Below are 21,139 nucleotides of genomic sequence, written 5' to 3'. Positions count from 1 at the left end.
GAGGTCAGCCAAGTAAAGCATCTTAAATAACCAGTGACCTTAAATTCATGAGACTGGTGGAGTGGCAGACAGATGGAAAATGCACAGGAAAATTCTCCCAGCTCCGACTTTGTCGCCTTATCGCTTACCCATGCCCTGACCTCTCGCTCCGAACATTTACACCAAACTGCACAAGCAACACCGGGTGTACTAAACCTCCCTGATGCTCACTCTCTCTCAAATCTAGGGCATGGGAGTGCTCAACATAAAACAAACAGCAGTGGCAGATTTATAAATATAAGATTAAATGCTTGTGGGTTCAAAATGCCATGCACAGTGGCATACACATGCACTAAAGCATTTTCCACTCTTGCACAATCAATATAAACTTAGCACAATGAATAGCTGATAAGAATAGAAGGAATGAAAAAAAAAATTCTCTGCACGGCATCAACAAATCCAAAAATGAGTTCATGTTTTTATTGAACTATTACTAAGCTGCTTGGGTGTTGACGACAAAAGGGGATTTAGTGCGAGATCCAAAAATTGTTGAGCTTTGGAGCAACACCCAGATAAACACACAAACACAAACACACACACCTGAAAGGATAACACCAGCTCAATGATGCTCGCCTTGGGCAAACTGTATATTTAGAGTCACGGGATCAAGGTCAAGGCAGGAGGCACGTTAGTGGGTCACTTTATGTTGTGCAGACTCTCGGCTCCTCTGAGGACCAGCTCTGTGACAACAGGTCCCCTTTTACGCAAAAGTGGTGCACCCCTCGCTGCGATCCCAGATTAGCTCTCATCAGGAAGACGGAGCAGTTTAATTAAACACAGCAGATCAGCTCCTCAACAGTGATGATGGATAAGAGAGACCAAAAGGGAAAAGCAGAAAGAAATTAGGAAAATTCAAAGCGGATGGAAAAAATAAAAAAGGGGGAATCAGTGGAAGCCTGGAAGGAAACAGAATCCAAACAGAGAAGGGTGCGGTAACCTTATGAAAGAATGGCTGAAATCATAATAACAAAATGAATAATTCAAAAGGAAATGGGAGGGAAGGTTCAGTTCACTATAATGAGCATTTTTGTGAGGTCGCAGTTTGGTAACCTAAGCAGGCCCTCAAGTATATGTGTCTGTGTGTGCCTTCAGTTGTGTGTGTGGAAGAGAGATACTGCTGATTCAGTAGGGATGGGTGAAGGTGACCCTCGCGCTTGCTCCTGCTGCCAGTCTCACCACCTGATATTGATCCCAGTTGTCCAACTCAGATCTGACTCAAGGATACAAGGATTCATTGCCTTCTTGACATTTCAAATATGGAACTGTGTAAATTGTAACTCCACACACTAGCATTGATTAGTTATTGATTTTCTACCTAAGTCAGAGTAAACCACTTAAAGGCAGCTTCGCCGATCCAAACTGAATTTCAGTGTGTGTGCAGGTATGGCCACGAGAGGTAGTTCCAGCATGGGTATGCTTTTGTTGTTGTTGAAATTTCATATCAGACTGCACACAAACTGCCGAGAACTAAGAATAGAGCAAGCTACAACTGTAGAATTCAAAAGCAGTGGCTGGGAGCAAAGGTTTGGACCACAGATGGGAGAATGTGCCTGCGTAGCCCTGCCCTGTCAAGGGTAAACTGCCTTGAAACACACACACACATACTTTGTTTTCACCACACCTTAAAACAGATGCATGAATATTCATGATGCCGAAGGACACAGGAGGTACATAATTAGACAATCACCAACTCCCAGATGACATGCATTACTACGACAGAGGAGAAATGCACCTCACTTCATCCTCCCCTCTTATTAGCGGTGAAAGGGGAGTTGACATGCATTTCCACTTACTGGTGGTTAAAACTTGAGCTGGATAACTGGAAACAAAAGGGGGACAAATGCAGAATAAAAGGCTCTCCTTATTTATGTGCAAAACAGGTGCTGGATGCATAGGTGAAGCTAAGGCAAAACAAACAGTGTGAGTACCAGAGCAGAAGGAGCTCTCAGTGTGTGGACTACCTAACACACCATGTATGTTGCTCTACTAACAAATTAAAGATTTATATTAACAGCATAATCTTGACTGCTTTCTAAACCCAGGGCAATGCACGCTATTAACTCAGGGTTACACATCCATCAATTTAATACAAGATGCCTTTATCGAACCAGGACACACCCTAAACAAACTGCAACAAAGACACTCACACACGCAAGCATGTACAGAGAGCTGCCAGGCACTTGTTCACATGCATGCACACACCTGGCTGTGAACTATAGAGTGCATTTTGCAAGTCAGTCTATTTCTGAGGGCAAAATGGGTGCAGGTGCATCGAGCATTTCATTAAGACCATTTCTGGAGCAGGGGATTGAAAAGTGGAGAGAAAAAACACACACGGGCGAATGGATTTATGAAACGGGGCTCAACAAACTTTCGAAAGCCATTCAAGGGTTCATGTGCACACAGATACACACAGATACACACACAACCAAGCATGCGCACGTGATTAACAGCTGCTACATCTGTTAAAACTGACATTGTTATCCAAAAGATCTGCCACCCTAATCACAAACCCACATTCTTCACACTCTCTCTCTCACACACACGCAGGCTGACTAGTTTACATGCATACACACACTCTCTCTCTCTCTCCTCTCAGTCCACCCTCTACCTCCCCCCTCATCTCACCTCACACACACTTGGCTTACACACAACAAATTCTCAGATTTCCCATATTTAGGGAAATACTAACCTGCCTTGCCGCTGACACACACACATCCTCTTCAAGCAGTTCAGCCTTTCAAAGAGGATCCGTTTGAACGCGTCTATATACATTGACCCGACTGAGGTTAAATGACAAGCCAGTATACTTAATTAAAATGAGTTGCTTTGTTAAAAAGCAACGGCAGTAACAGTAGCAGCAGCAGTCCGGTGTATAATATTTTTTTTAAAAAAGGTGTGGGAATGCAGTGATGTGTAGATGCTGCCACTGTATCCCAGACAAAGTCAGATACGATGTGCGCGGCTGACGGGATATATTTGGACACTAGTGATGCTCTGAGAGCTGTGCTGATCTTAGAGAGAGAGAGAGAGAGGGAGAGAGGGGAGAGGAGAGAGAGGGAAAATAACACACACACACACACTGTCGGCCAAATGTGACAGCGGCCGCTCATAATTTGTAACAGCTGCTGCACTGCTGTGGGCAAACCAGCGTGGAGGATGGATGAAAGACGTGGTTACAAATGTTTAACTTGTGCAATAAGTGTCAATAATAATGGCTAGACTTACCTCCATGTCCGCCTTACTCGCTTCAAATCCTCCCTTCCTTGTTTGCGAGATGGTCCAGGTTAATTGTTTACGGATGCATAGTTATTTGATCGATGCAACTGCAGCAGCTAACAAAAAGACCAACATCGGTACTATCGATTTGACCGGGTAGAGGTGTCATTGAACTGCAGGCGCGGTGCTCCCGGGGCGTAAGTGAGAAAGACAAAATTAGATTAGGCTTTACTGTCCGGTTGAAAGTGCGGGTATAGGCTGCAGCTGGTGCAACTAAAATGGACTTTTGCAGCGATAGAAACAGTGAAAGCATAAATGGCAAGTGAGAAGGTTATCTTGAGAAGTTAAGGAGCACGGAGGGGAGGGAATAAAAGAGTTAAAAGTACCGCCCCTGTTAGGTCTCTTTGTACCTGCAGCAGCAGCAGCAGTAGCAGCATCACTTTTCGCTTACGAGTTAAAGGCGTGAAAGCAAGATTTAAACAGGAGACTTTCTAAGCCACAATTGCGCTGCAGGTTATTTAATCCAGCGCTGGCAAGCGTGGTTTCGTAATAAAACCATAAATGTGAGGTTAGTGAAGGTGAGAATCTAGGTTGTCCTTCAGGGATGTTGCAAGTATGTTTTGGGACGTATGGGAGCCCGGATACACCGCTGGCTACTGCTTTTCGAAACACGAATGAAAACTGATTTCAAATGCTTGTAAAATTATGAAAATAATGCAGAAATAGTCTTATAAACTTTACAGTTTCAAGAATACCGACTGGAAATATTATATGTTCTTAAAATTTACCTAAATATTCCCCCAATATTTCAAATTAGAATGACTACTCGGTCCTTATTGTTTTTTAATTAAACGCAAACAATTTCACGGCACTGAGCATTATCAGGGACACGTGTTATTATAATATATTTTTCATCTGTAAATATGAGAACTATATTCGTGAACTGTGAACATTTGCTTCCTGTCTAATTTGTTCCCTCTTCCCTGTGGATTTTGAAAATCACAAAACAGGGACAGCATCGCCGTCAAAACTACTCTGTACCTTTAATTATGTCGCATGACGGAAGATGTAGTAATCTTCAACTGGCTAGAAAACGTTCTTGTGCCGGAAATAAACTACAACTACCACAAGTCTTTCCGCGTACGTCATTTTTTTCTTTTTCACAAACAACAATGGCGTCGCACGGAGCAGATGCGGGTTCCTCCAAGCCCATAGCGTCTGCGGAGGAGCAGCAGGGAGAGAGAAAACCAGCGGCCGTGTCGTTTGGTTTCACCAAAACAGCCAGTAAATTTAAACCGTTGACGAGCGACGCTCAGGCCAAGAAAGATGACAGAGATTACCTGACAGGAATTCATGGAAATGAGCTGCAAAGGTCGGCTTTTTCTGCTAATGCTAACATAACGTTTCGGTGTCATTTACCGGTTACGTTTCTCATCTTAGCTAGTCATTGTAATTACTGTGCTTTTTGACAATGAATAACTATGTATAATTGTTATATGGACACAGTTAGCAACGCAAAGTGTTATTTTGAAACGGCCCCGCCTGACAGCGCTCTAATTTTGTATTTTGGTGCAGTTCAAAGCCAAGTGAGAAACCCAAGGAGCTCATCATCCCTCTGATCCAGAAGAACCGCTGGCACAAGCCGGACCAAGTGGGCCAGAACTCAGAAAATGGAGGCAAAATAGAAAACACAGCCCAAGACAATGACTCTGTGGAGTCTCAAGCTGTTAAGGAGCTCATTGAAGGTTTGTGTATGTGTAGGAAGCAGGGCTGCGAGTACCATTAGATAACACAAATCGCCTAAAACTTCTCTTTACGTTCATAGATTCGCGGAGGCAGCTTGATCTGTGGCAAAATGGCCCTAAGTCAGAAAACATAAACCTCTCCATCCCCCTGTTAATGCAAAACAAAGTGCCAGAAGGCTTTGAGGATGGAGACCAAGTAAAGGTGGACCTGAGGCCTGAATCTGTAAGTATGGAGAGCAACATAAGGACATAAATTCTATTCTATTTGCTGTGCAGTTCAGTCTTATCTTGTCCATATACACTGCTGAAGGGTATAATATTAATTTTATTTTTATACAAAGTTTAGAAGTGTAGTCAAGAAGCTGCACTATGTCTTGTCTATGTGAGGGTGGTGCAGGACATGGATGAGAACCGTGAGATAGTGGTGAGGTGTGCTTGTGATGGTGATGGGCAGGATGACGGGTAACGTCAGGCAGGAATGAAAGTCAGTACAACATACAATACAACTTTATTTATAGAGCACATTTAAAACCCAACGGTATACCAAAGTGCTTCACATAAAAGACAGAAAATAAGACATAAATATTATAATTATTAAATATTAGTAAATATTATAGGACCTTAACAAAGTTCCAAGTACTCTAATAGGTCAGTGTCACTAATACACAGGAATAGCATAAAATGTATATCAAGTAAAACATGTTAAAAGCACACGTATAAAAGGTAAAATAGAGTAAGCCTAGGGATCAGATACAGGCATTAACGAGCAGGAAAGGCAAGGTTCGACGAGATCTTGGCTGCACGAGGAGTAACTGAGTAGATGATCTTAGTGCTCGAGCGGGAATTTACGATCTAAGGAGTTCAATAAGGTAGCTCGGGGCTGTGCTGTTGATAATTTTAAAGGTAAGCAGCAGTATTTCAAATTGGATGTGGTATTTAATGGGTAGCCAGTGCAGGTCAACTACAACAGAGGTAACAGAGGCAAACCTCCCAGTTCCGGTCAGAAGGCGTGCCGCCGCATTTTGGACAGTTTGCAGTCAACGAAGAAGGTCAGAATGAAGACTGAAATAAAGGGAGTTGCAGTAATCCAGCCTAGAGGTCACAAAGGCGTGAACAAGACCGAATACAAGTGTGTCAATGAGAGGGGACAAGTGTAACAGTGATGCTGTAAGAAGTAGAGGTAGTAAAGGTAAAGGAGTTAACTACCTGGGGTCACCATCTAAAGCAAGGGACAGTGCACAAGAGAGGTGAGGGAGAAAGTATAGACATGGTGGAGATGGGTGTCAGGGGTCATTTCTGACAGAAGCATAGCAGCAAGAGTAGAAGTTTACAAGATGGTAGTGCGACCTGCTATCAGGGATTGTTTTGGAGATGTTAGTACTGACAAAAAAACAGGAAGCAGAGCTAGAGATGTTAAGCGTTTCATTGTAAGGGGCCAGAATGAAGAAGATTAGAAATTAGTATATCAGAGGGAGAGCTCAGGTTGACCGCTTTGGAGACAAAGTTAAAAATAGGTTGGGATGGCTGAATTTTAATTAAGGAGCTGCCATACAGGAGGTGAAGAGGAAGACCACGTTCATGGATGTACTGAAGGAGGAGATGTAAAGAATAGAATAGAATAGAATAGCCCTTTATTGTCATTGTATATGTACAAAGAAATTGTGGGCGCGCCACTCCAACTGCTGGAATAAAATGTAAATACAAGACAGCAGGAATAATGGCAAACAAGAGAAATGTATACAATCAAGAGGAATATATACAAAAACAATAGAAAGGCACACACTAGAGAACAAGAATAAGGGTTTGTGTGACGGAAGAGGATGCCAGAGAAAAGGGTGAATGAAGTCCAATGAACTACTTTTTTAGACATGCCTGTTTTTATTCATATCCAGCTGTTTCTACTACAGCTGAACTGTACTGACTAAGAAACGTGAAAATTCCAGAGTGATTTGGGCAGCACAATGGTTTCCTCACACCAAGGGGTCCTGGGTCTGAACCTGACAATTAACTGGGATTGTATGGACTTTGCATGTTCTCTGTGTTCTTGGTTATTTTAGCTACTTTTCAAAGATGTGTGTAAGCTTAGTTGAGGTTATGTTCAGGATGTTTCCCACCTCTCAGCCTATGACAGTTAAGAAAATAAATGATGAAATAAGTAAATGTGTAGAAATATGGAATAGAATTATTTGTTTTGATATAATTTTCTAGAAATCACTTTTTTTGCAATATATTTAAACAAATTTTTATATTTAGAAAAAATGGTGAAAATGGAATTAATGCAAATAAATAAAAAAAATACATAAACAAATAACATGCAGTATGGAATTAAAAAAAAAAAAAACCATCAAAATGAACATTCAGTTCTGTAGCCACACAGTATATTTGGAACTACAAAGAACTAATACCTGATTGTGACAGCATTAAAGGGGTTGAACATGAAAAACCTGATGATATATCCTAAAAGACAGCTTCTTATTAGATGTTGAATTTCAGTCTTTGCTCAGGGAAAAGTCTGAAATGAAAGGATACCATAGAAATGACAATTTAAGGAACTGATACATAACTCTTGTATTAAATTTAAAGTAGGTGTAAAAAACAAAACAAAAACAAACAACTTTAGTTGTCTCAAAAGTTAAAAATTTGACTCTAATATGACAATTAACTGGAACAATATTGCACTTACAAAATGAATTCTGTTGTTTGTTTTGGGATATAGCCCATGCATGTTGAAAATTATATACATAAATTGTCTTAAATTAGTCAAATTGGTCCTGATAACATACCTGTGGAAATTTTGGTCCCCACTTAGATTTCTGTATGGACATGAGTCCATATCCTATTATATCCACATCCTATTATATCTCAACACTGTTGAGATATAATAGGCATATTCAAATACCTATTATATTGCCCTTACAGTTAACCCTGCATTGTTTTAAAACAACAAAAACAAAAAAAAGTAAAGCAAAACTAACACTGAAACCAATAAAAACATAAAGATTTTTAAACATTTTTAAAATAAACTGAATTTAAAACAAAAAAATGTTGAATGAAATGCTAAAAAAAAAGGGAAACTATTATGACTGTATCAAATGTATATAATCTACAATAGAATCTATTAGAAAGCAGTGAGCAAATAAAAAAAGCCCGACAGTGCAAACTGTCTGGTAGACTGGCTGCTTTGACTCAGACTGAAATTTGAGTGTGGGAAAGTGCTGACTCTGGACTGGGAGACACCCCTGCATACATACACAGCGACACACACTTTGTCATTACAGTAAGACTTTGATAGCAGGCGAGCATCAGTCTCCCAGAGACATAAAGGCAACCAATTGGGTCTCTCTCTGTTTCTTTTCATGTAAAGGCCTCACATGTCTTCTCACTGTCATCCCATATCTGCTCTGTCACTGTGGATGTGACTAGCAAAACACGAGAGTCAGGGAAAATTTGCTCACGGTGCCCCTGAGCTCATTTTCATGCAGCATCCTCTGCGAGGGCTCCCAGCTCCCTTTAGAGGAAGACCTTCAGTGGAGAGAGATGAGCAGGGCTACTGCTGCTGTAGCTGCGGCCTGTTGACTCTGAGTCAGCCGGGACCGAGTCTGACAGCCTGTGGCCAAAAGGCTGAGTAAGACCGGCATGACAAGCTGTTTCTCTCTGTCAGCTGCAACAAACTTTTTTTTTTTTGTGCTTTATACGTCAAAGATTACATAAGCACCTTGTTTAGCCTGTTGGGAATTTTTAATGCAGACTGTGATGTCTGAATTTTTGAATGTAATATGCTTTAATTTCCAAAATAATTTTGCAGTATTTATTTGTCAGTCAACAGAGGCAGATTATGAGCGTGTTCCTGTTGAGGCTTATGGACTTGCAATGCTTAAAGGGATGGGTTGGAAGAAGGAGGAAGGCATTGGACGTACCTTTAAACAGTAAGTAACAAATTGATAGTTCTGCTACACTGACGTTTTAACACAGTGGTGTTCAAATGTATACTGAAACAGCAAGTCAACTGGCAAACAATTAATTGGCAGCTGTTATAATTGCTGTATAACTGATTAATTCCTGTGGATTTTCTTATTAACCTACAACAGTGGCACAGACTATAAAACTAAAAATAACTAGTAACTGTGCATTATTCTTCACCTACATAAAAGTAAAGCATTTAAATCTTTAGCCTGTTTTACAACCTGAACATGTCTATTCATGTCTATTGATTTATTCCTGTGCCTGCCTAACTGCTATAGAGATGTGAAGCCAATTGAGCACCAGCTGCGTCCGAAAGGATTGGGTCTTGGAGCAGATCGTTCGGCAGTAAAGGACCTGGAGCCCAGCAAACATCAGCGTCCCCCAAAGCCAGGCGAGGAGCGGGGAAAGGAGGAGGAGCTAGTGATGGGTCCCGGGGGTTGTGTGCTGGTACAGTCGGGGCCACATAAAGATCTCTATGGCAAGGTAGAGTTGATCTAGAATCTGTGTGGAACAAAGTCAGCATTTCCCACACAAGGACTGTATTAGACATGCTAGCCAAGTATATTCAGTGACTCATTTGGGTATTTTTATTTATTTATTTTAACTATACAAGTGTATGATTCTCACAATTATTTTGCAAGTTCAGTCTGCTAACAAGTCCGCCCCCTACACCCTTTCACTCCATAGCAAATGTAAGAGATTCTAATTAGGGGTAGAGTAGAAATACAACAGCAACCTTTGAGTCTTCCTCACCTTCCTGCACCGGAGACAGGGACTTGTAACGAATATCTTTGGCAATTTATTCTGCTGTCAGATTATTGAGATCTTCTTCACCTGTTATAACAGGTACCTATTTTATTTCATTTTCTGAAATCCCACACTCTGTCTTCTTTTTCATTACCGCCATATTTGTATTTTATCATATGAAGAAAAATAAATAAATAATTATGAGACATTTCACAAAACCATGTATAAATCATGGGTTGTATTTATGAAATGATCTCATGTAACTCATTTTTGTGCGGTTATAGTAAGATGGTATTTCTGCAGACTCACTGAGGAGGGCTGCGCAACACATTTCGATTAAAGGCTAGTCAGTTTGGAACTGCTTGTCATGTAGTGTGCACCCTAATACAGATGCACAGACAGTGTCAGCGTGTAGGGGCTGGAGTGGAGTTGAGCGCTTGATGTTTGAAAACTGGTTCACTTGTTAGTCATGTGTGCCATGGTTGAAAGGACTCTAGTTTCACCATCTTGGACTAGAGTAGTGATATAGTCCTTGTTCAGCTCTGTCGATCTGCTGCAAGCTGGAGCAGAAGCCCCCACCAAACCAGAACCAGCAGCAGATGGAGAACTGGTTCATGCTTCGGTACACAGAGCAGAACAAGGACTATCGTTCCCATCTGCAGTCAAGGCGTGGAGCTGGAGTCTGTCCAGTGGCCACTCACTGTGGGAGGCAGCTGTTTATATTGTTCAGTTATTTGTTATAAAGTTCTTGGCTATCACACACAGGTGCATACATGTACAGGCGTGCAGACACTTAGACATACACCAGGTTCTAATGTTAAAGAAATGTAACTGAAGTTAGCCATTTGTTTTGTACTACCCACTTCTGACTATGTGTTTTTCTTTGCCTGAGGTAGATAGAAGGTGTTGATCCAGACAATGCTCGAGTCATGGTGAAGTTGGCTATTGGCAGCAAGGTTGTGACGATTAGCCAATACGCCATTAAACTGGTGGAGCGCAAGGAATATGAGAAATACAGCAAAGATCTCAGTGAGTAACTCTGACTTTTAAAAAAGTGACCTTTATTTTTTTCCTGCATAACGAATTAGAAGAAATCTCACTTAAAATATGGTGACATTTCATTAAATACCAAAATTCTGTTTTGTAAAAGACTTGTATTGCTATTGTAGGTACATATAATACAGATTTATTTTTTAATTAAATATCTAAGGGATCCTGCTGTTATGCAGTGTTCTGGGAATCAGACTTATCCTTTTCAGTGACATTTCACTGAACAGAGATTTAGCCACAGCCTGTATTTACGTTAGCCAGCAGTGTTTTTCCTAGAATGAAAAGGCCATGAAGATTAACTCTTTCAGTACTGTTGTCTGTGTTTGCAAAAAACATTTTTTTAATGCCATCTAATACTGCTTTTCCCCCAACAATTAGGTCGCCTCAGTAAAGCCCACAAAGACAAGGAAAGGGAGAAAGAGAAGGGAAAGGATCAAGAGAGAGAGCGTCAGAGGCGGGAGGAGAACGAGAGGAGTAGTAACGGCGACAAAGTAAAACACAAGTCCTCAGAAAGAGATCGAGAAAAAGACGAGAAGAAGAGGAAACACAGAGAATCAAGTCAAGACAGGTACATTTTCACTAAGAGATGTAATATTTCAATAATGAGCATTTTAAAGTGAATTATCTGATGGTTTTTTACTTTATCATTTTAACAGCATGTTCTCTGCTTACATGTGTTCATCTTCTGTTTGTTTCGTAGAGATAAGCCTCCAGTGAAAGAAGCAAGGCGACCACCAGCTCCCCCGTCCTGGCTCCAGAGAGACCTGAAAGTTCGCTTTATAGACAAAGCGTTCAAAGGGGGCAGGTACTACAATTCAAAGGTACTCCAGCTTTATTACACCTTTCTATGTCAGTTATTAACAGCTTTGAATTAACAGATTTTAATGTGTTGAAGCTACAGGCAGATAAAAAAAATTAAAGGAAAGGGCAAGCTGATAGGGAATTACATACCACCACAGCTTTATTGTGCCTTCATTAGATTTTGATGGGGTTTTTAACTTTTCTGACAATAGCAGGCTTATACGGTATAACGAACTAAACAATTCCTAAATAACATCAGAAATACAAATTTATTGAAATAATTATTCATTTCATGAATGTACTACAGCCCGCACGTCTCACTGTTGCAGTCTATGTGGCACTGCATTCCTGATTTCTCCATTCTCCCTGTTATTGGAATTCACAAATAAGAAAGGAGGAAAATAAAACATTGTGTTAGCCTTGCGACAGACTGGCGACCTGTCCAGGCAGCACCCTGCCTCTCGCCGTAAGACAGCTGGGATAGGCTCCAGCCCCCCCGCGACCCTGAAAAGGATAAACGGCACAGAATGGATGGATGGAAAATAAAACAAACACCATCTTGTGACGTGAACTTAGTTGGGAAGTAATTTAATCTAGAAAACTGGGCTGGGGACAATACGACACACTTTGTCGAACTAAGTGGTCTCTGTTTTGTTAGGTTGCTCACCTGCATCAATAACAGTGGTTCTTAACCTGGGTTCGATCGAACCCTAGGGGTTCAGTGACTCAGTCTCAGGGGTTCGGCAGAGCCTCCGCCATGACATGCATGGCTCATTTTGTGCACCAGTAAAAAAAAATCACATTTTATTTTTCACTAAAGAGGGGTTCAGTGAATGCGCATATGAAGCTGGTGGGGTTCGGTACCTCCAACAAGGTTAAGAACCACTGATCAATAAGGTGGAGTTTCAGGACTTGCTCCATTTACTACTTGAAGTTGTCATTGTTCACAGCTCACTGAGCTCAGTTGCCACTGCTGGTAGAGACTGCCCTCTGGTGGTGTTTCTGGTTTCTGGGCAGCATGCCATGATAGATAGCTTTGTAGAAATAGATGGTCTAGTTTTGGGTTTTTTTTTTCTGTGACAGTATTGAATGGATGAGTTCCTGCCCCAAGTGGAGGAGTTCAAGTATCTCGGGGTCTTGTTCGCGAGTGATGGGAGAAGGGAGCCGGAGATCGACAGACGGATTGGGGCTGCAGCTGCAGTAATGCGGACGCTGCACCGGTCCGTCGTGGTGAAGAGGGAGCTGAGTGTAAAAGCGAAGCTCTCAATTTACCGGTCGATCTACGTCCCTACCCTCACCTATGGCCACGAGCTGTGGGTAGTGACCGAAAGAACGAGATCGCGGATACAAGCGGCAGAAATGAGCTTCCTCCGAAGGGTGGCTGGCCTCTCCCTTAGAGATAGGGTGAGAAGTTCAGCCATCCGGGAGGGGCTCAGAGTAGAGCAGCTGCTGCTCCACATCGAAAGGAGCCAGCTGAGGTGGTTCGGGCATCTGACAAGGATGCCCCCTGGGCGCCTCCTGGGTGAGGTGTTCCAGGCATGTCCCACCGGGAGGAGGCCCCGGGGCAGACCCAGGACACGCTGGAGAGATTATATCTCTCGGCTGGCCTGGGAACGCCTTGGTATTCCCCCGGATAAGCTGGAGGAGGTGGCTGGGGAGAGGGAGGTCTGGGCCTCTTTGCTTAGGCTGCTGCCCCCGCGACCCGGCCCCGGACAAAGCGGATGAGGATGGATGGATGGATGGATGGATGGACAGTATTGAAAATCCTGCTGTCAGAATTTCTAAATACCCTACAGTTCAGCTCAAGCCTACTTTGCACTGACTCTCTAAGTCTTTGAAATTCTACCGAGGCCATAAATCATTCTTGTGAAAAGAAATTCTCCCATTTGATGCTTTGATGATGGTTTTAGAGAGTACTAATATGACATGAGTAGTTGGTTTAAGATTTGGTGACACATCGAAGTGTGGCTACTTGTTTACCAGTGATGGGGCCATTATCATCCAGGAAGAGCCCACTCCCACTGCAATAGAAATGTTAATCCCCCAGAACAACTTTGCATTAAGTGCAGTAACCCCAACAGGAACAGAAAAATAGCCCTCACAGCATAAACAAGCTGGATATACCCTCATTGTTAGGTTAGGGACTCAGGATTTTCCTTTAACTTGTTAGCGGTGTGCCAGTTTGCATTAGAGATGGCTTTATTAGATGTGAAAATAAAGGACTAGAAAGCCCTTTTTAATTGCCTTTTTTAGTTTCACACTCTATATAGAAAACTTTTAATCCTAAGCAGCTGAAATAGACGAATCACTGCTTTGTTATCATCATGTAGCATGTCAGAAACTACTTTATCTTTCAAGTGTGTTCACTTTTTTGAGAGTCAGACATTAGTTGTAGTTAGTTTTAAACCAAAGTATCGGCATTCACAGAAAAGCCACAGAATGTTGCTGTGATAATTTCAAACTTCAGTTTCCGTCAGAGCTCTTAAAATAAGTCTCGTTTTTGTGCAGATGCAAGTGGAGGATGTCCTGACGCCGTCTACCTGTGTGTGCCGAACTGAAGAGGGAAGACTGTTAGACGGTGAGTTATTAGTGTGATCTCGGGCTTGCTCGGTGTTATTTTTCTCAGTCTGTGGCGTTCGTGTTTTCTGTTGCCTAATTGGAGCTTGTCAGGAAATGTGTAAAATGTGTGCTGTCACTGTCTCTGTTGAATTCCTTATTCATCTAACAAGTTAAGGTGTTTTTAGCTGCTCATAAGTTGCATGAAAAAAATTAATCACTGTTATTGTGAGGTGTTTAAGGAATAGACAGATGTGACTTTTTTTGTTAGAATTTGAAGGAAATGTATGGCTTTATTTGTTTTTGAAGGTTTGTTAAATCTCTTTTTTTCCATTTCTTTGCACATAATGATGAATAAGTTATAATTGTTGACCAGTAGATTAACTTGTAATGCTCATTTTCTTTTCCCTCAGGTTAAGTTTCCCAGGTCTGCACCTTTGCATATTTAAATATAAAGGTGTATAGGTCCTCGCAGCTAACTTTCAACAATGCAAAGCAAATATGGATTTTTAAAAAATGGTTGAACTATCCCTTTTGGCACGACTGAATCTCCAGAATAACCAGTCTTCTATACTGTTTACAGTTAGTTAATTTGAGAGATATGTACAGTTTTAATCTGTTAGGATTATACTCAGATCTCTTCTGTCATGATAAGTTTTGTTTCTGTGTTTTGTTTAAAATGAACTTCATATTGTCCTGGCTGCAGTTGTGCTTTTTAACAGCTAACTTTACACAATGCTATCATGTCAAATCAGTCACTTTAAAATCATGTCAGCATAAAAGTGTTCAGAATCTTTAGGCGCAGGACAAGAATCTGTTTGCAGATTACTTACAGGTAAATGGTCCTGTTGAAGAGCAAGGGGAGGGATTACTGATTATTGTTATTGCCAAAATATAACCTTGAGTTAGAATAATATTTTTACATTTTATTTGTTCTTTAAAATGTATTTGTTGCAAAAATAATAACATGACTTCTTACCACGGATATCTGCTGGCTATGGTGGAAGCATTGGTTATTGTTCTGAGAGGTCGGTCTGCTGATTTAAATCTGGCAACCAGACTTCCCAGATTGGGGATTAATTTGATTCTTTTTCCTTATTGGTTATTAGCAAACATACAGTGGCTTGCAAAAGTATTTGGCCCCCTTGAACTTTTCCACATTTTGTCACATTACAGCCACAAACATGAACCAACTTCATTGGAATTCCACGTGAAAGACCAATACAAAGTGGTGTACACGTGAGAAGTGGAACCGAAATCATACATGATCCCAAACATTTGTTACAAATAAATAACTGCAAAGTGGGGTGTGCGTAATTATTCAACCCCTTTGGTCTGAGTGCAGTCAGTTGCCCATAGACATTGCCTGATGAGTGCTAATGACTAAATAGAGTGCACCTGTGTGTAATCTAATGTCAGTACAAATACAGCTGCTCTGTGACGGCCTCAGAGGTTGTCTAAGAGAATATTGGGAGCAACAACACCATGAAGTCCAAAGAACACACCAGACAGGTCAGCATCCCACGGAGCACTGTTCAAGCGATCATTCAGAAATGGAAGGAGTATGGCACAACTGTAAACCTACCAAGACAAGGCCGTCCACCTAAACTCACAGGCCGAACAAGGAGTGCACTGATCAGAAATGCAGCCGAGAGGCCCATGGTGACTCTGGACGAGCTGCAGAGATCTACAGCTCAGGTGGGGGAATCTGTCCATAGGACAACTATTAGTCGTGCACTGCACAAAATTGGCCTTTATGGAAGAGTGGCAAGAAGAAAGCCATTGTTAACAAAAAAACCACAAGAAGTCCTGTTTGCAGTTTGCACCAAGCCATGTGGGGGACACAGCAAACATGTGGAAGAAGGTGCTCTGGTCAGATGAGACCAAAATGGAACTTTTTGGCCAAAATGCAAAACGCTATGTGTGGCGGAAAACTTAACACTGCACATCACTCTGAACACACCATCACCACTGTCAAATATGGTGGTGGCAGCATCATGCTCTGGGGGTGCTTCTCTTCAGCAGGGACAGGGAAGCTGGTCAGAGTTGATGGGAGGATGGATGGAGCCAAATACAGGGCAATCTTGGAAGAAAACCTCTTGGAGTCTGCAAAATACTTGAGACTAGGGCGGAGGTTCACCTTCCAGCAGGACAACGACCCTAAACATAAAGCCAGGGCAACAATGGAATGGTTTAAAACAAAACGTATCCATGTGTTAGAATGGCCCAGTCAAAGTCCAGATCTAAATCCAATCGAGAATCTGTGGCAAGATCTGAAAACTGCTGTTCACAAACGCTGTCCATCTAATCTGACTGAGCTGGAGCTGTTTTGCAAAGAAGAATGGGCAAGGATTTCAGTCTGTAGATGTGCAAAGCTGGTAGAGACATAACCTAAAAGACTGGCAGGTGTAATTGCAGCAAAAGGTGGTTCTACAAAGTATTGACTCAGGGGGCTGAATAATTACGCACACCCCACTTTGCAGTTATTTATTTGTAAAAAAATGTTTGGAATCATGTATGATTTCCGTTCCACTTCTCACGTGTACACCACTTTGTGTTGGTCTTTCACGTGGAATTCCAATAAAATTGATTCATGTTTGTGGCTGTAATGTGACAAAATGTGGAAAAGTTCAAGGGGGCCGAATACTTTTGCAAGCCACTGTAAATGTCAGAATCTGCTGGCTCTGAGTGCTGCCTAGTTGGTATTACTGCAGAAATTCTTCAATGAATGACGTAGCGTTTCTTTTTTTCTTTTCCTGTGGCAGATGTGAAGCAGGACATGCTGGAAACTATTGTCCCAAAAAGTGAATATGATTCTGTAATGGTGGTACTGGGTGAGCACAAGGGAAAGGTGAGCAAAGTAACCTCTCTGCTTTTTATTTATAGATAGATAATTTGTTTAAATCTGATTAGCTAATACTGATCACTATATTCCCACCTGATTCAGGTTGGCCGTATTCTTCAGCGGGACAAGAACAAGTGCAGAGCGATGGTCCAGCTCGACAGATACGAGGATAAAGTGTTCACATTGGACTATGACACCATTTGTCACTATGTTGGGGCAGCAGCAGACCACTGATTTCTGATGTTTACTGTAATATTCACTGTCCTTTTTCCATCGACTTCTTCCCAGCTGTTTTTTTTGTTTTGTTTTTTTAGTTATTATTCAAGTATTATGGATTTTAAAAGATTGCAACTTTGTAATAAAAACTTGTCGATTTTTTTCCCCTTGTACATATGGCAATGCAACAATTGAGAAAAAGCTGCAACAGATAATTTTCACAGTAGTCTTAAGTTTATTATCAGGTTCACTGATGGGTCTAGTGACAACGAGAAGTGAACCTTTGGGTCATATAAAAACATATTTACAAATGCTCTACACGGCAGGAGTATGAATAGAGAAGCTGTCCAAAAAGTTCAGCCCTTCATTTCTGACATGTACACATTTCACAATGAAAAGAAAAGCCTGTCAAACTATGATGTTTAGCATGTGAGCATAATGAAGACCAACTGTAGAGTTGTGGGTTTTAAGTTGCTGTCTTCGTAGTATCTGCTTTTACTCCTTGGGTAGTTGGTTTGCTGCGTTAGCCCGAAGAACAGCTCCTGGACTCGGGTACGGACGCTGCTGGAAGAGAGGCCCCGCTGCTGTGGTGTCTGCACCCGTTTTTGCTTCATTACGTTTGGGCAGCCCACTTGACCACGACCCCCTGCAAAAATGAATACGTTTGTGTTCACTGCATTTGTAATCAGCACTACAATGTCTTCTGTGTCTGAAAAGGGGTTTTGTCAAGCCTGAGAAAACGACCTTGATCAAATTGCAATGACAATCTCAGTTTGGTCTTAGGAATATTTTAAACAGAAACCCTGCAGGTTTAGATCTTAGACATTTCCACAGCAGACAATTTGGCTCATGGTGGCAGGAAAACTGCAATGAGGTAAATTTGGTTAATGACGACTACAGTATGTTGCATTTACAGCTACAATAAGACTGACTGCACATACAAGGATAATGAAACTAGCGTGCTGAAGTAGTATGGAGCCATTTAAGTTGTTTTTATACATGTGCTTTCTCTGACATGCCAAGTCAAAATGCTGTTTAAAAAAAAGTGTATGGCCCCTTCCCAGCGTTCACACGTTCCTGCTCTGAGGGCTCAGAGCTCATAAGGATACGAGGCCTTTCTGCAAGTCTTTATTTTATGCTCAAGGGAATAAGTGAGTTGTGATAAAAGCTGGTCAAATTTGGTCAAATATTAAGAGTAACTTTTTTGAAAATGGGAGGAAAACTAATCCAGTTCACTATGAACATTATGCTACTGGAATAAAATCTGCCTCTTGTTGAGGTGTGGTGCCTTGCATGAAATGTAGATTTATGTGAGCTCCCTAAACCAGGGATATCAGCTATGCTGATTACCATTTTGAATTTTGAGAGGACACACTCAAAAATTGTACCTGTGCTGTGTGAGGGTTTAGTTCTTACGTCTAAGATAAAAATGCATGATGGGAATTGATTTGGTCTGTCTCTCATAACTATTTTTCAACAAGTGCAACACAATGATTCTGGCAAAATCAGAATACCAGAGAACGACCTGTATATAGCTTATATCGAGGTGACCATCTGTACTGTACCTTGGAGCATCAGAGTAAGCACTTGGATCCATGGGGTCCATCTCATCATCTTTTCTACCTGTAAAAAATATTAAGTGTTCAATATTCAATCATGTGAAAGTTGCTGATGTGTAAACATGTAATGAATCAGATGTAAACATTACCTTTTTTGCTTCGACTGTATGGTGCTGCCTCATCTCTTCTCTGCTTTCTTCTGTCTCTGTCCCTCCCATCGTCACGTTCTCTGTCCCGGTCCCTTTCCCTGTCCCTTTCCCGATCTCGATCCCTTTCCCGATCCCGGTCTCTGTGTCGTTCTCTGTCCCTGTCTGGTTTCTCAACTTGCTTCTCGCCTTTTTCATCTCCTCCTTCTACTAAAAACACAAGTTAAGGCAAGGATCACAAGATTAGCCATGGCTGAAATCTGTCAAAAGCAAACTGTATTCTGAGGTTGTACATTCAAAGTAGCACACGTCAACTGTAACAGAACTGAAATTTGTGATCACTAGTGCTTCTTGAAAACATTACATTATAGAGGCTGAATAAAAGCATACCTCTTATTTTCTTGGCAGGTTTTGTTATTACTGCAGATGGGTCATTTGGGGATAACCAGGCAACCATATCTGTCTCGACATTCCAGTAATAAGGAAGACCACTGTTTAAGGAATAGAAAACATTAGCGATTAATATTGCAACCACAAAATTAAATAAAACTTACTTAACAGTTTAAAAATACACTTTAGCTCTCCATGACAGTAGTTATAATGTTCAAGGACTTCTCAAGAATAAAATGAGAAACAAGAAAGAAAAAGTAAAAAGCGCATTCTGATTGTGAAGTTTATAACAATCATTTTGAATTAAAAGTATAAAATTCTTATTATATTAAATTATAGTATATCAAGTGTACATACCAAGCAGAGTCAAACACTTTGTACCAGTTTGGTGGTAGATTCTCCACTCTGGTGGCTTCATAATCTACATTGTTGTCATCATAATCTTCAGCAATAATCTCCTCATCTGCCCCTGGATTAATTGAAGGGGAAAAGGTTTTTAAAAAGGCATGGAAAAAAAAAGCACAAAACATAAGGAGAAATTCACAAAGGGTAGAGACCCGAATATGAAATCTGTTCCACTACCTTGCTCTGTTGGTTTAACAATCCCTCTCTTGGCCAATCGGGCCAGCAGTGCTGGAGGTAAAGGCATCCTGAAAGACGGAGTCCATGTGAAACTCTGTTCATATTATGGCTGAAATTCACTTGGGGTACCAAAATAACAGTTGCAGAACAAATGCTCATAACACATTATTACACAGTATTAAAATAGTCTTATATCAGATAATATAATACATATCATTTACTTTCAATAATATGTACCCTTTGATTAATTAGGACATATAGAAACTCATCATTTACACACAAACCACTAAGTCACATGTGGCCATAAAGTAAAATGCACATGATTACCACCATTATATAGTTTAGTGATCTTTAATATAAGCACATTTTGTAACAGTTTCATTACTTTCATGGGATATTTTATATATTTTTATCATCATTATGTTTAATATTTTTGGTCCACCATTCATTTCACACTTTACTGAGCACTTGGTTTTGAAACAGTTCCCATATTTACCTGTTTTTTATTCTTCATCTTCTTCTTATTATTATCATTATTTTGTCCATTTTTTTCTGGGACATTTCTTGTTTTCTGATAAGCGGAGATTAAGCCTTTACTGTAATAATTCTATCAAAAGCAGCTTTAACACTGCCCAGAACCACATTTTTGCAGCAGACTTGTCACATCTGTAGACAAGTATTTCCTGCAATAAATTACTGCTGGCTGTTTTGATGTCGATATCACAATGATATTCCTGAATTGTAGTTTAAAGCATGTATCCTGGCAGGTCTGAGAATGACTGAACTCCTGAACTGTTATGTGTCCTGTCATCATTTAAAGTAATCTGCTCATAAAAATTAAAGTAACTCCATAATCCTAATAAAGAAATCAGTTTCCTAGGTTATATGGCCATCGTACGCGAATCCCAGGTAAAACTTTACTAGCTCCTTATTTTATGTGCATGTGCATATATGTATTTACATATATACACATACCTATATATTTTTTCTTTGTGATTATTTGTACCATGTACAATACGAACTGTTTCCTTTAACAAGAAACTAACACGCTTGCGGTGCATCCGCGGCTGCAGATGTAAGATTAACGCAATAAACAAAACTATGCGTCTCCAAAAAGCATCCACACCACACAAACACAAACGTTACCCTTTACTTCAAAAGACTGAACAACAAGAAATAGTTAAATTCTTACCTTTTCTTAAAAAAAAAAGGTGGCCCTTTTTTTATCGTCAAGCTAACGATACCTCTTTCCAAAACAGCATACACGGCGCGCTTAATGAT

General features: G+C 40.8%; 3 protein-coding genes across 5 annotated transcripts in view; 1 reads left to right on the top strand and 2 right to left on the bottom strand.

Moving 5' to 3' along the window:
• Positions 1-3,780, bottom strand: part of magixb (MAGI family member, X-linked b) — a 51,594-nt gene extending 47,814 nt beyond the window's left edge. Inside the window, exon 1 of one of the 2 annotated variants that reach the window (XM_080898370.1) lies at positions 3,268-3,780. Coding sequence is in view for 1 of the 2 variants with exons in the window: in XM_080898369.1 (XP_080754495.1) it covers positions 2,732-2,814 (83 nt within the window). In the remaining variant the exon portion in view is untranslated. Of the gene's footprint in view, positions 1-2,731; positions 2,983-3,267 lie in introns of those variants that run through there. The other variant, XM_080898369.1, reaches the window with a different exon arrangement.
• A 633-nt stretch (positions 3,781-4,413) lies between these two features.
• On the top strand, positions 4,414-17,535 carry gpkow (G patch domain and KOW motifs). Its single transcript, XM_080898379.1, has 11 exons — positions 4,414-4,630; positions 4,834-5,003; positions 5,084-5,226; positions 8,823-8,929; positions 9,245-9,449; positions 10,610-10,742; positions 11,142-11,331; positions 11,464-11,584; positions 14,073-14,142; positions 16,886-16,971; positions 17,068-17,535. The coding sequence occupies exons 1-11, from the start codon at positions 4,431-4,433 to the stop codon at positions 17,197-17,199; spliced, it is 1,557 nt and encodes a 518-aa protein (XP_080754505.1). The 5' UTR covers positions 4,414-4,430; the 3' UTR covers positions 17,200-17,535.
• pqbp1 (polyglutamine binding protein 1) lies at positions 17,394-21,137 on the bottom strand. 2 transcript variants are annotated; one of them, XM_080898393.1, is made up of 7 exons: positions 21,051-21,137; positions 19,859-19,926; positions 19,634-19,745; positions 19,277-19,377; positions 18,890-19,093; positions 18,747-18,804; positions 17,394-17,827 (listed from the first exon to the last, which is right to left on the bottom strand). In XM_080898393.1, exons 2-7 carry the CDS (start codon positions 19,923-19,925, stop codon positions 17,677-17,679), a joined length of 693 nt encoding a protein of 230 aa, XP_080754519.1. In that variant the 5' UTR covers position 19,926; positions 21,051-21,137; the 3' UTR covers positions 17,394-17,676. The 2 variants fall into 2 exon arrangements, with proteins under 2 accessions (XP_080754519.1, XP_080754518.1); XM_080898392.1 differs by having other exon boundaries at positions 18,890-19,096; positions 21,051-21,136.
• Between the last annotated feature and the right edge of the window lie 2 nt (positions 21,138-21,139).

The sequence above is a fragment of the Rhamphochromis sp. 'chilingali' genome (genome assembly GCF_963969265.1).
Source record: "Rhamphochromis sp. 'chilingali' genome assembly, chromosome: 12".
In the NCBI taxonomy this organism is placed as follows: domain Eukaryota; kingdom Metazoa; phylum Chordata; class Actinopteri; order Cichliformes; family Cichlidae; genus Rhamphochromis; species Rhamphochromis sp. 'chilingali'.
The sequence above is the reverse complement of the archived record's forward strand: the minus strand, read 5'-3'. Positions and strand labels throughout refer to the sequence as shown.